This window comes from Pteronotus mesoamericanus, unplaced genomic scaffold (genome assembly GCF_021234165.1).
Source record: "Pteronotus mesoamericanus isolate MK-2021 breed Mesoamerican mustached bat unplaced genomic scaffold, CSHL_Meso_final contig_123, whole genome shotgun sequence".
Taxonomy (NCBI): Eukaryota; Metazoa; Chordata; class Mammalia; order Chiroptera; family Mormoopidae; genus Pteronotus; species Pteronotus mesoamericanus.
In genome coordinates this window covers 2614789-2629225 of record NW_026555049.1, presented here as the reverse complement: position 1 = coordinate 2629225, position 14437 = coordinate 2614789, and the positions used below count along the sequence as shown (strand labels likewise).

The 14437-nt window shown below is 53.4% G+C and overlaps 1 protein-coding gene across 1 annotated transcript in view; it reads right to left on the bottom strand.

Annotated features, from left to right (window-relative positions):
* Positions 1-11687, bottom strand: part of UBASH3B (ubiquitin associated and SH3 domain containing B) — a 141631-nt gene extending 129944 nt beyond the window's left edge. The window contains exon 1 of the mRNA XM_054587683.1: positions 11495-11687. Coding sequence (XP_054443658.1) covers positions 11495-11655 — 161 coding nt within the window. The 5' untranslated portion in view covers positions 11656-11687. The remainder of the gene's footprint in view (positions 1-11494) is intronic.
* Between the last annotated feature and the right edge of the window lie 2750 nt (positions 11688-14437).

Below are 14437 nucleotides of genomic sequence, written 5' to 3'. Positions count from 1 at the left end.
AAGTGAAACCTATCTTCCATCATACATAACTCAAGTCAGGAGCAAGGGGTTGCTATTATGTAATTTCATATTAGGAACAGTCTAGGAAATAAATAACGCTTCTTGAGCACCTTAATTTAAAGCTGTATTTGCTGTTTCCATTTCCAGTGTGTACCACCTCTCAGAAATCTGACTCCCCCACACAGCCTGCCCGGTAAGGCAGAGCTTCCCTTCCTTTGGGGTGCGTGCACTTTCTCCCACCTTGACCTGGGGAACCCCAGCTCAAGGTCTTTCCCCGTTTCCTCCTCCCTCTTCCTCCCTCTCTCATTTCCTTCCACAGCACCTACACATCCCCCCCAGCCCCCGGCCGCTGTTCCTATTTCACTGTCCCTCTCGTCCCCAGGTTGCAGGTGGGCGTAGACAGATCCAAGTGTGCAGGACAACGTGCGATGACTTAGGAAACTGGAGACAACCTTTGCTCAGGGACACGGATGTTGCTCTGGCCCCTGCCCACCAGCCCCCTCAGGCGTCTGGATGTCACCGAGACAGAGCACACATGCTCAGCTTTCGCTGATGAGCTATTTCTGATGCAGAGGTGGTGGGGGCAGGGACCTGCTGGGGACAGAACGCTACAGAAAATGAGCTTTGCGCATGGCATGCTGAGATCTCAGCATCCCGTGACCAAAAAGAGGAGAAACTGAGGTTTCTCAGTGCCTTTCCACAACGCTGAGTGCACGGAGGGGCATGCGGTAAGGATCGGGAAAGGCTGAGGGAACGATGAATGGCTTCAGCAAGGATGGTCAGGGGGCCTGCCCGCGGCCCCCAGTAAGGGCAGGTCAGCTGGGTGGGGCGGGGGGTTAAAATCTGTAAGTGGAATTTAGCACTGGGGGGATTCCAAAAGGCAGGTGATTCTTACATCGGAGATTCCGAATAACCTGTGTGCTCACAGTCAGAGCTCAGCGAGCAGTCTGCGTCCCCGCCTTCCTGCAGAAGGAGCTGCCACAGACCTCCCTCCGCAGGCTCCCGGGGCCCTGGGGCCCCGCCGTCTGGGGACCCCCGAGGCTTTGGAATCTTTTTCATCCAGGGACATTTAATTCACAACCAACTGCATTCACAACCAATGACTTTACTCATTTTGGAAATGCAAAGAAAAAGAAACATCTGGCTGACCTGAGTTTTTTCATGAAGTCGCTTCTTCCCCATCTCCTCCAGGGACGTCTCTCGTTTCGCTCCTTCCTGCCTCTCCGACCATCCCTCTCCGCCTCCTCCGTCTGTCCTCTGGCAGAGACTTGTCCCTCAGGACTCCTCCCCTGGAAGCTGGCTTCCCGTCTCTTCTTCCCACTCTCCCCTCATGCCTTCTACTGCCACCAACTCCCAAGTCTCTATTTCTAGCCCTAACTTCTCCTCTGAGCTCCAGATCCCTATTTCCAATTGCATCTTTACATGTTTTCAGAACCTAAAACATGGCTCAGACCGAACTTGTCACCTCATCCTCTAAATCTAAATCTTCCTCTAAAATTACACTATTTTCTGCATGTCCTGTCTTGGTAATATTGTCTGTACCTTCCCAGTTTCACCAGCTGTTAATCTTCAGCTACCTTTTTATTCCCCTACTCTACACACTCGATTCAACATCAAAAATGTCTCTAGAATCGGGCTCTTGTGAATCTTAATTAATCTTTCACCTGGACTATCACCCCCACCTTCGTCCCGGCTCGTGCCTCGTTTTTCTGTGCTCCACTCTATTCTTTAGACGGCCTTCAGGGCTTTTAAGCGTTTTTCTCTGTCCAGGCCCCACTCGGTCTCCGCCCCATTTCTCAGTCCCTGTCTGGCCTCCTTCTCACCGGGCCTCAGCCCCCTCGCGCCTCCCTGCTCTCTGAGTCCCAAGCTGTCCTCTCCGATGGCCTGCCCTTCCGTCTGCTACGCTAGAAAGGCTCTGCACTGTTCAAGGTCTTTCTTGATTGTCACCTTCTCTGCATTCCTCAACCTCATCAAGTCACACTAACCACTTTTCCTGTGGTCCCTACGGAGCTTTTTCAACCTTCCACCATGGTATCAATTGTATCACACCGCTCTTATGGTTTGTACGTTTTCCTCTCTTCCAGAAGGCTGAGCTCCTGTAGAAGAAAGACAATCCTCAAATCCCTAACAAGGCCCTGGCATAGAGTAGGCACTGAGTAAATGTCCAACGGAAGAATGAATAAAATAATGGCAAATCTAAACTTAGGCCCAACTATGGGCTGGCAGCTTTTTTTCCCTGTGGTAGCCAAAATGTGTCCTTTTCTTTGTAAACCAGACAGTAGCACTGTACCCAAGGTACTCATCTAGTTGGGGTGCAGGGACCGGTGGCAAGAGGTAAGGGGACAAAGAGCCGGATGATTCCAGAAACCCAAGCTTAAGTTACAATCTGCCTCCCTCTTACCATTCTGGTAGAACAGTGAACCACGTCAACGGTCTCCTGATTTTCCCAAACTCGCCTGCCTCTTAAGCTGAAGAAGAGTGTTGCTTGTCTGCACTTTGACATTTACTTTAGAGCTCTCTCTGGTTACATTACCCCCTCGTCTCCTCACACAGTTACCGCATCCTTCTTTTGTATCACATTTACCACATTTATCATTAACTCTCTTATCTTCCAACTAGTTTACCAGTTCCCTGAGGGAAGACTTTATATCTAATCATCTTTTTACTCCCAACTGCTATTATAGGTTATAATGGTTGCCTATAAGTATAAATATTTATGCATTAAAAAAAGTGGCATTAGCCAGAGAACTTGCCATGGAGATAAGACAGATACAATGTTTGTTTGTTTGTTTCCTGTCTTGTTCTTCAAAGATTTCTACTGTGCAGATAAAAGGCTCCAAAGATAAAAGATCACTGTGGGTAGAAGTGGCTAAAGAACTCTGTACCTTTGTAGGCCCTATGGGGCTGATCCTCTACCCTGCTTGGCTCACAGGGTGAAGCTTAGGAAGGCCTGAGGGAAGAGGGCAAGAAGAGAGAAAAGGAGGGGAAAGAGACCGGAAGGAGGGCAGGGAAGGAAAGGGAAGGCAAGCAGGATGAATTCCGGTCGAGCTAGCTCTCCAGGACGAGTGAAATCTGATGAGGCGAACGGAGGGGAAAGGACGGGAGGCAGGCAGGCTCTCCAGGCCAGGGTGGTGGAGACAGGAGCCGGCCTGGCCCGGCCGGGGGGCGCCGGGGTTAGAGCGCCCACCCCGTGCGCCAAGGTTGTGGTTGGGTCCCGGTCAGGCCACACGCAGGAAACAACTAATGGGGTGTGTGGAGGCGGAGAAGGGTATAAGGGGAATAAATTGTAATGTAAAAAAAGTGCAATACAAAGATATACTATTTTAAAAATAGAATAAAATAAATCTTTTAAAAATTTGACTCTAAAATGTGAATAAGGCAACTTGAATACACTGAAAGCCTTCATATCCCACTATTTGAGTGATACTCTTAAGGCCTCTTCTGTGAGTTTCAATTATTTTTGTTACTTACCTACTTATATACAGGGCAGGCAAAAGTAGATTTACAGTAATACAAAAAAAAAAAAAATCAACTAACAGAAGAGGCTGACAGCAGCCTGGGGGGACAGCTTTAGCCACAGAACGTATATGCATGACCCACAGACACAGGCAGCAGTGTGGCGAGGGCGGGGGTGGGGGGCGCGGCCTGCGCGGGGGTGGGCAAAGCGGGGAGCGCGGGCATCTGTAATAGTGTCAGCAAAAAAAAATAAAGCGAAGAAAGGATCGGCTAACGGATACACAGACAAGTGAAACAACGAGTTGATGTCTTTCTCTCCCCCCACCTCCCTGCCCTACCCGTCCTCTCTCTTTAAGAAAATGAGTTAAAATTTTTTTTAAAAAAGATATTTTTTAACCTTTATTATACTTTTTTCCATTACCATGTAGTCCCCTATTCCACTCTCCCCCCAGCAGTCACCGCACTGGGGTCCACGTCCATGAGTCCTGTTTCCTTTTTGCTCAATCCCTCCCTCCACCCTAGCTGTCATCTGCTCTCCATCTATGAGTCGGTCTCTGTTTTCCTTGTTAGCTCAGTTTGCTCATTAGATTGCACATATGAGTGAAATCATATGGGATTTGTCTTTCTCTGACTGGCTTATTTCACTAACTGTAATGTTCTCCAGGTCCATCCATACTGTTGCAAAAGCTAAAATTTTTTTTCTTTTTTACGGCCAAGTAGAGTTCCACTGTATAAATGTCCCATTTTATCCACTCATCTCTTGATGGACATTTAAAAAATAAAAATAAATTTAAAAAAAGGAATGAGACAGCAGCTGCTGCTGGCTCAGAGCTCCGGCAGCCCCTCCCTGGGGCGTCCGGTCGGCGACCCGCCCGCCCGCCCGCAGCCCAGCGTGGCTGTGACTGCAGCCCAACACAAAATCGTCACTTTACTTAAAACATTAAGAGATTTTTTTGTGTGTGATCACATGTCACCAGGTATTGAATGTGGCCGAAGACAACTCTTCTTCCAGTGTGACCCAGAGACGCCAAAAGGTGGGACACCCCTACGGTACAGAAAAGCAGCCATTGGAGGCAGATTCTCTCCCTGCTCTCCAAGTGCTTCTGACCCGAGATAAGAGAGTAAACATTTAGTGAGCGCATGCTCACAGTGACTATTTCTGAATGGGGCACAGTCAACTCGGAAGTAGAATTCTAAACAATGCTGTTCCCTGATTTATGGAGATTTACCCAGCAAAACCCGTAGAGAAACCTGAACCACTTGGCTGCCTCGAGCCACCTGTGCTGTGGGCCCCGCAGCGGGTCCGCCCCCCCCCCCCCACCGTGAGCTGCGAGAGGCATTCTTTCAGCTCGGCGCCCCGTGGGGCAGCAGCCTGGGTCCCGGTGGAGCTCAGGGCCACTGCTGCTATTTGTGCGGGAATGTTTACGTTTCCACTGGGACAAGGAGACACAATGGGAATTGTTACACAAACCACTGGTGACCCTGCAGGAGGGAAGATGTCCCTTTAATTACAATGGTGCCCATGAGCAATTTCTCTGCCCCAGGAGCTGGGCTCAAGGCACTAACCTCCCCTTCTCATTTAACCAGCACTTAAGTCATTTTGCAAGAAAGAACATTATGTAACAACTTGAAATTATACTGATGCAAAATAGTTAAACTGCCCGCTGTTGTAATCGCCTCATATCTTTTTCCTTCCCATTTATTTTCTCTAGAATATCAACAGTCCTAAAGAGTTTTCTTTAAAGAGAGAAGAGCATTTGATAATAGAGCTCTGGGGGAAGCAAAACAGCTACGCACTCTGAAACAGAAAAGTATTCACGAAGCAATGAAAACACCTTTACGCTGCCCCAAAACATTGTCTATGTCATGTCCAAGTCACCAGAACTGCAAGGACCCCTTTTGCAGGTGGGGGCACTAAGGCCAGAGAAAGAAAAGTACATGCGTGAGTCCAAACAGCTAGTAAGTGAGAGCTGAGAGTGCACGAGTCGGGGGCCGGTAGCCAGGGCTTGCCTTCCTTGTGTGTCACCGCTGAGCTGTCCCCGTGGGGTGGGTCAACCCCAGAGCTTCTGGCTGACCAGCAGTGTGCCCTCGCCCAGGCCGAGGACAGGCAGGCTCACTCCTCAAAGGGCAGGTCCCCGTGCAGGTTGACAGGGTGCAGCGCCGCCACCTCACAACAGCCCTCTGAGTGGGCGCTGCTGTGGTCAAGGCTTTACAGGCAGGGAAACTGAGGCTCGGTGGGTCCCGCAGCTTGCCCAGCCACCCTGCCGACGAGGGACGGGGCAGGATCCACACCCGGGCCGTGTGAACCGCCACCGTGCGGCCAGCCTTCTGGGTAGCAGGCCGACAAGGGCAGGGTTTCTGCAGCGCACAGTTGCCAAGAGGAGGGGTGCCGCCTCGCACACACACCGGAGCCCCCCTGCGATGGGGCTGGAGCTGACAGCTCCGCCACCGCTGTCCTTGGCAGGAACAGAGCCGGTGGGGGACACAGGATTCCCTCGTTTTGTTGTCTGTCTGAAAAGCAAAACCTTCAGCTCTGAGAATTATTGTCTACTCCGTGAAAAGCGGCGGTTAGAATTTGAGAAAGCTGCGGGCAGGGTGGTGACAAAAACCAGAAGATAGAGTCATAAGACAGGATGCTTGCTCTTCATTCTCTGTGACACTTAATCTTCTGAATCTCAGTTTTCTCATGAAATCATCATTCTGAGACTTGATAGTGACTACATATATAAATCTGCTTTTTAGTCACCAAACTGGCCTAAAAATCTAAGGTATTATTAGAATGTAACAGGGAACTTGCATAGGAGCTGTGTACAGGGTTATAATTATGTTACTTGCACATTAAAATACACCGAGACCTGCTCAGGACTAGCGGGACAAAGCACGGACGCGCGCCTCGTGGGCGAGCCCCGCAAACGCCCGATGGGAAGCCGGCAGGCCGAGTGTGCGCCGCTGGGGACCGCGCGGCGGGTCTGGCCACCGCGGAGTCCGCGGTGGTGACAGGAAGCAGGCTGGCGCTGCCCAGGGCCGGGCGGGGAAGAGTGATGGCAAAGGGCACAGCTTTCAGGGGTGATGGGCACGTGCTGTGTCTTGTGGTGGCAATTCTGGGTGTTTTCAAACGTCAAAGCTGATCAACCTCTAAATAGGTTGATGCATCGCACATGAGTTGGACCTCGAGAAAGGTAAAAGAAGACCACATGTCAAAGTATTTCTCTTTGAACGAGGCCGGGCCTCCGTGAGGCCTGGAAAGGTCCCAGGACTCCCAGTGTTAGCCCAAGGCTGCACGGAGACTTGGTCGCGTGCCAGGTACGTCCCGGAGCTCCTGGGAGCCTCAAGTCTCATTTTTAAAATGGGGCTTTCATCGTGTACAGGACTGCTGTGTTCATCAAGAGGCATATTTAGTGCACATGAGAGCAAGTTTTCAAGTGAAAAATACCACGAATTCAGGAGTGCTGTGTGGGCATGTTGGTCATGTTGGTCATGCTGGGCGGTGAGAGACTTACTCGCCCTGCCCACCCATGAGATCCATTCAGCTCCAAGTGGGCCATGGTTCGTCTTCTCTTTCTGCCCAACGCCCCTGGGGAAGCAGCTGTAGCCTCCACCCAGAATCAGCCACATTTCAGAGACGCCACGTTGACTAAGTACTTTTAGAGAATCCAACCAATGGCAGTCACCAGGTAAGCTGGAGAAGGCCAAAGAAACTGGATATTTTAATTTATGGGCTTCTCCACGTTGCCTCTCAATTCCTTGTGTAGCCGGCTTGGAGCTGCTTTTATCTCTGGGCAGTGAGGCATAGCTAACACAGCTTTCCATCCAGAGCAACGTCAAAGGCACTTCTTCCAGCTCTTTCCTTGTACCACTGTCTTACTCTTTTAACTAGGCCTTGCCCAGATATTCTCAGTAGGAGAAAGGACAGCCTAACAGCACATGTGAACCCTTGCTGAGGACCTCAACGGCCACCTCATAGCCTTCATTTTCTTCCAATCCAACACGATAACCGTATCTGTCTTGTGTCCAGATTATACTTTTAACTTCCCCAAGTCCTTTCCTGTCCTGATATCATTTTCTCTTGACAAAGCCTGGTGAGCTACACAGGACAGGCACTGCCACGCACAGGAGCCGGTCAGGATGTGGATAAAAAGAGGTTGAAGAGAAGACTTAAACGTCAAGAGTCAGTCATCTGATCCCTGTCACAGTATCCTCTGCAAGACTCAATCGTTAGGAAGCGTTCTAAAGCCAACGGGCCACACAGGAAGTACTAGCCACAGGCAGCCTCAGACAAACCCCAACCAAAACAAACGAAAAGGCAGGGCTGTATCAGCCAGGACTCCCCAAACTCATTGTTCAGTGACTGGCTCCCACGCTTGGCATCAAGCTACTCCGCCCCCGCCGCCCCCGCCACCCCCGCCACCCCCCGCCAAACCGCAGAGGCCAGCAGGCGGCAGCATAGAGTCAAGTAGGGTCACTGAAAGCCAGGAGTCTACCGGGAGCTGGCCCTGCCTTCCCCGGTGATGGACGCCCCCCTCTCCCGGCCCCCTGCGTCCTCTTGCTCAGGCCTTTGCCCTGCACACGTTCTTCCTTTTCCTTCCCACCATTCCAGTCTTGACAAAGCTGGACCTTTATTTTTAGAGCTTCTGGAACAGAGCAGAGCTATTGGACACAGAAAAAAAAGAAAAGAAGGAAGGGAAAGACTCTTTCGGTTCCTTGAAAGTTTTCTTTCTGAGGCCTTCCTAACACTCCCTCACCCTCTCTGCTTGCTTACACACAGACAGACAGCCACACACATGCCCCCCCCATAAAAGTCCCCACTCCTCCATCCTTCTCCAGGTGGCAGGCTTTTCCACAGCAGAGTCTAGGTTGACACAGAGGTGGGATGGGAAAAATCCAGCACGGCTCCCGGGGAGTAAGGAGCTGGAGGACACACACCCTGAGGTGCCCTACCTGCTCAGCGCTTTCCCGGCGGTGGCTCTCCTGCACTTAAGAAGCAAGTGCAGATTAACCCTGTCCCCCTCGAAGGGAGTCAGCAGGGCCCAGCGGGGTTACGTGGCTTATGAAGGCCACAGCACTGCACACGCTGGAAGGGGACCTGGGCCTTGCTGGCCTCTGAGCTCTCTGCCGGCCCACCAAGCACCCAGCAGAAGGCCCCTTCTTGCTGCTGCGCAACACTAGACCCAGTTACAGCCAGAGGGGAAACGGAGCTGCGGGCGCTGCTGCCACTGTTCTCTCGTTAAAGGGCCGTGTTCCAGACCTGGTCTCATCCCTTTTCCCCATCACAGCCAAGTCATCCCGATCCCAGGAAGCCATGCCTGCTCTCTCCTGCTTTCAATTTTGTCATGCTCCTTCCTCCAGAGTTAAGACCTAAAAAGAGGCTTTTCAGAGGCTAAGCCTGACAAAATAAAGCTGAAACTCTGCTCTCTGAAATTTCAGATGGCCCTGGAGAAAGGTCCCCCTTCTTACTGACCTGAGTTGCTATTAAGGGGAAGGCTGACTGCACTGGCCTTTCTAGGCTGAGGCAGAAGAGATGCCGGTCTAGGGAGGGAGTGGAAACAGGTCAGGTCACTGCCAAGGGCTCAGCCCATCTGAGGCAGAGAACTTGAGGGAGCAGAACAGCAAACACAACCTTCCTCCCACCCAGGCTATTACATCATGACCCACTCTATCACCGATTCAGCAAAGAAAAGCAGTGCAAGCAACAATTACAGAAGCTCTGATAGGCAGAATAATGGCTCCTCAGAAGATAACCGTATCCCAGTCCCAGGAACCTGCGAACATTATCTTATAGGGGGGGAAAGGGAGTTTTCAGATGTGACTAAGTGACGAATCTTGAGATGGGAAGATCAGCCTGAATTACCTGAGAAGGCCCTAAATGCAATCACAAGTGTCTTTCTAGGAAAGAGGCAGAGGGAGATTGGATGCAGACAGAAGAGATGGTAATGTGACCGCGGAGGCAGAGACTGGAGCGATACAGCCACAAGCCCAAGAGTGCCAGCAGCCACCAGGAGGTGGGAGGGCCAGGCACGGGCTCTCCCCAGACCCTCCGGAGGGAGCCCGGGCAGCCCCGCTGCCGCCTGGACTTCAGCCCAGTGGCACTGGCTTAGGGCTTCTGGGCTCCAGAACTGTGAAAGGATAAACGTCTGTCGTTTTCAGCCACCCAGTTTGTGGTAACCTGTTATAGCAGCCGCAGAAACTAATAAAGCAGCTAACACTCAACGACGACCCACCGTGCGCCAGGCCAGACAGCGCACTGAGCTGTACCCCACATTAGCTCGTTGCCTGACGGCCCTGGATACGGGCCTGTGCTGAGCAGGCTCACCGCCTGGGACTGAACCCCAGCCTCACTGCTTGCTGCTGCGATGCTCAGCGAGCTATGTAACCTCTCGAAACCTGTTTCCCAATTCATAAAATGGGCACATGATTACCTTTCTCATTGGATGGCTAGGACGATAAGATGACTAATAGGCAAAGTGCTTAGTACTGTATGTAGTAAGCACTCAGTAAATGCTAGCTATTGTGAGATCTCAGGGGTTGTGAAGTCAAAATTAGACCGTCATTCTAATGTGTCAGGACATGGAGAAGGCCTTTTGGACCCTTTAAAGTCCGTTTGCATAGCAAACACGATGGTCTGAGTAGTCAAATACTTCTTCCCTTCATTAAACAACTTAGGTCCTAGCACTGGCCTCACTTCTTAAAGGGAAAAAGCCTTGGACTGTGCTAATTCTGCAGCACTGCCCAGCAGACGCCGACCCCTGTGACCCTTCTTAAGGAGAGCTGTGCCGCTCAGCATCCGTAGGAAGGACCCAGCCGGCAGCACGAACACCTGACATACCCCTGCGAGGCCCCCGTCTTTCTGCAGCTCCCGCACCAGGAGCCCCAGTGCTTGGAAGCCAGTGGGGGACAGGAAGGACAGTCCCTTTCAGGCCTTCCAAGCAGGCCGGGTAGGAGGAAAACTAGGGGTCGCTGTGATTAAGACGTAGCAGCCAAGTTAGTAAAGAATAAACGGGGTGCCCAGAGGCCAGGGAAGGGAACCCTGAAAAACGGGGGAGAAAAAAAACTTGTACTAACTTTGCCTTTCCTAATAAAGTTTGCCCAACTTCCCCTTCAGGGGATGCAATTCCAAGAAGCAGCACCACAGGACCCCAGGCAGGGTGACCCCACCTGAGAAAGCTGCAGGCGACCAAGGGGGAAGCGCCCGGCCACAGGGCCTTGGCTTCCTCCCAGGCGAGGTTCCAGCCCCGCCGCCTCCCCAGCCCGGCTTTAGAAGGCTCCTGCTGCCTCTTGCCGGCGAACAGGCCTCTTCGCAGCAGGCTGCAGGGGCGGCCACCGGCGCCCTCTCGGCCATTGCCTGCCTACCCCACCCTCCAGGGGGAAGGAGGATGAGGGAGGACAGCGCCCCCTCCTTAGTCTCTCGCACCCCCAGACGGCTGCCGTCACCACTGACGAGAACCGAGAACCCAGGTCCCCTGGAGAAACGGCTTCTCCTCCCTCCCTATCAATGAACACGCAGCAGCACCCACGCTCCTGCCCCTCCTACTCCGGAGGGAGACAGAACCCGAGCGCGGTATCCGGAGCTGGAAGCCGCTGCAGTGGGAGGGCCAGCCTCCCTGCCCGGCGGTCCCCGTCCCTTTCCCAGCCAACGAGAGGATCTGCAGCCAGCCTAGCTCCGGATCCAGAGGGTGCCTGAATCCCCAGTGGGGCCCGCCTCCCCAGGGCCCGCGAGACCTCGGCTTAGCCCCACGGCGGAGGCCTGGCGCTGAGCACGGTACGGGGACTCGAGCCCGCTGCCCTCGCCTGGAGGCATGCCTCCCCTAAGGCAGCCACAGCCAAGCCCCGGCCAATCGCTCCTGCGCGGGGTCTGCCCTGTACCCCGCCCGAAGGCGTGAGCGCCAGCTCCCGCGCCCCATCCACTCGCAGCAGGACTCGGGCAGGGGACGCGCGCCGCCCGGACGGCGGGCGCAGGAGGCGAGCCGGAGCGAAGCCGAGGGCCGGCCCTGGGGCGGGGCGGGTGGGGACGGGTCGGGGGGCTGCGAGCACCGGCACTTACGCGCGGGCTCTGGGGAAGCCCATGGACAGGAGCACGTCCAGCGCAGATCCATGCTTGACGGTGCCGGGGCGCTGCTGGCGGGCCCTCCGCGGGGTGACTTTGCTGTACAGCTCCTCCCGCGCGGCCATGCCGAGCGGGCCAGGGGCGCCGTACTGAGCCATGCTCAGCGGCCAGCCATCGCCGGGGACCCTGGCTGGGGCCGGGCGGGGCTCGGGGCCGAGGGCCGGCGGGCGGTGGCGCGCGGAGCTCCGCGGGTGTCGAGATTCGGACGCTTCCTGGTGAGGCCCCCGGAGTCAGACGGCCCAGGAGCGGCTCCGGCCGGCCGGCTCAGCGGCTCGGGCCTCCGGGGCGCCCAGCGCGGCGCCCGCAGCAGCTCGGCTCCTCCGCCCCCTGCCTTCTCCTCTCCCAGCAGTCCGGGAATTTGCAATGAGTAATTTTTGAATGGATCAAAAAGGACTAGGAGCCTGTGGGCTGGCCTCCTGGCCCGGGCCGGCCCCGCCCCTCTCTTAAAGCGGCCGCGCGCCGAGGCAGCGGGAGGCGGGCCGGCGGCGGAGTCCCTGCTTCAGGCTGGGGTTCAACCCTGGAGGCTACCTTGCGGGCGTCGGCATCGGAGGGCCGCCCCCAGCGCCCCCGCCTTCTGCGAGGCTTGCACAGGGGCCGCCTGGGCCTCAAGGCACCGCATCAACCCAGCTCCAGCTTCCTGTGGTCCTAGATGGGGTTAATAATGGCAACTGAGCGAACTGATGGATGACATTAATGAACCAGAAGGCCAAGCCAGAGACCCAGATAAAAGGTTCTACTTCCGAAAGACCCTGCACAACCCAGAGGATTGTTACAGCCACTGAAGACCAATTCACTCCCCTCGTCCGACGCGCGGCCACACTGGACACCTACCAGGCTCTCCGAGACAGAGGCGGTGACGTCAGGGCCGAGCGGGACCACGGGCTGTCGGGGCTGGGGGCGGGGGCGGGGGGACGAAAGGGGGAGGCCGGCGCAGAAAGAGGAAGAGGGAGGGGAAGATGAAAGGAGGAAGGAGGAGGAGAGAGGAAGTGGGAAGTGGAAGGAGGGTGGAGGGAGCCGGAACGGAGAAACCACACTTTCTAACTGTGCGAGTGTTCACTCACGTGTCATCAGAGAACGAGTGTCCGGACCCTACGAGGGTCCGGAGAAAGACTGGGTCATCACTGGTCAGCAGTGAGGAATACGTGGATTGCTTCCTAGGGTGGACAAAACTACGCCCACCTCAAAAAAGGTGGAATTCCTACCCACCCCTCCCCCACGCCCCACACCAGGAGCCGGGCTGGCAGCGGTTAAGGCTCCTGCATTCGGAGATAAAACTTATTTTCCTGAGTCAGGGACAAGGGGCCCACGTGGTGTAATGGAAAAGGCACAGAATAAACCCTAGCTGCTCCTCTTTTTCAGGTAATGATAATAAAACTGTCAACGTAAGAAAGATTTGAACCTGCAGAGAATTGTTGGTGAGTTTATTTGAGCCAAACCGATGACAGTTGCCAGGAAGCAACATCTCTTAAGAATCGAGAAATGCTCCCCAGAATGAATGGCCGTTTAGCACCTTAGGTTGTGTATTACAGTCAAACGAGGAGGCCTAGGGGGTGACGTGAAACCCGTTGGTGGTAAATTAGGGAGGTGAGAGACAGCAGGGCTGGGCGAGGGTGTGGCTCTGGGTTTGGATAAAAGGTAAAATGATAGACTCGTGTTTTCAACAGTGAACAGTGAACAGGATAACAATAACAATGAGGGGATTTGTGGTCTCCCCCTGCACAGTGCCTGTACTTTGAGGGGTCCTGAAAAAAGAAATTTGACTTTCCAAAGATATGTTACCGTAGGTGCAAAAAGACAAGCTCAGCTAAAGTAAAGATTGGCCTTTGTTAGGGAAAAACACCAGCCTAGGACAGGACTACCCATCGTGACCGGCTTTCTAGTGAGAAAGTTTTCACTTCAGATCATCCTGTGTGGTTACTTTGGGGTCTGAGTTTGTAAGGCCACCACGCAGCCTCCCCTGAGCTCGTCAGGTGTCGTGTGTGGCCTCTCTTTTTCCCACAAAACCTGACATTTATCATACTCTTGGATGTGTTGACCATTGTGCTAAACGTAAGACATGAATTAACTCGTTGAATTTTTACAAGGACCCTATGACATGGTTATAATTATTATTGTAATTTTACAGATAAGAAAACTCAGCTCAGAAAGGCTGACATCAGAGCTGGTTAAGTGTAGCCGGAGCTTTTACCCACTGGTGCTCTGGGTGAGTTGCCTCCTGCAGCCCCAGGTCTTACCTGCATGCATCATGGTGCCCCCCCACCCACCACACACACACACACAACTCCTTTCCCTTTATGGAGTGAGGGAGAGGGATGGCGACCAGCACTCACAAGCCGCTTTTTAATGTTGCTTTATAAGGCATCTAAAAGTTTTACCAGGGGAAATGACAGTTGAATTCTCATAGCCCAGCATTGGCGTTTCAAAAAATATCCAGTGGTATCTGAAAGTGGGGAGATAAGGACTAGTGGGGTTTAAGCAACAATGTGCATAATTCTGCCTCCTCTTGCTGTGTAAGGGATAAGGGAGAGTTCATGCTTCCTGGGTGGCAGCCTCTGCCGCAGCAGAGGAAGTGTGCTGGAGCCTTGCAGAGTGCTTTCCCAGGGCACGGGGCAAACCGACCGAGCGGGGCCGGGCGAGCCATACCTAGGAGACCTCCTCTGTGGGATGTGTTCATAAAGGATGCTGGACCTCACCCAACAATATTCTGAACTTCTTCCAAATGCCTGGGCTTAAAGTCAAGATCTGGAAGCTCTTTGTAAACCATAAGCACTACACAAATAATAACTCAAACTTATTGAGAACTTACTATATGCTAGTGCTGTTCTTAGGTTCTTACACATATAACTCATTTGCTCTATCACCAAGGCAATAACGTAGGCA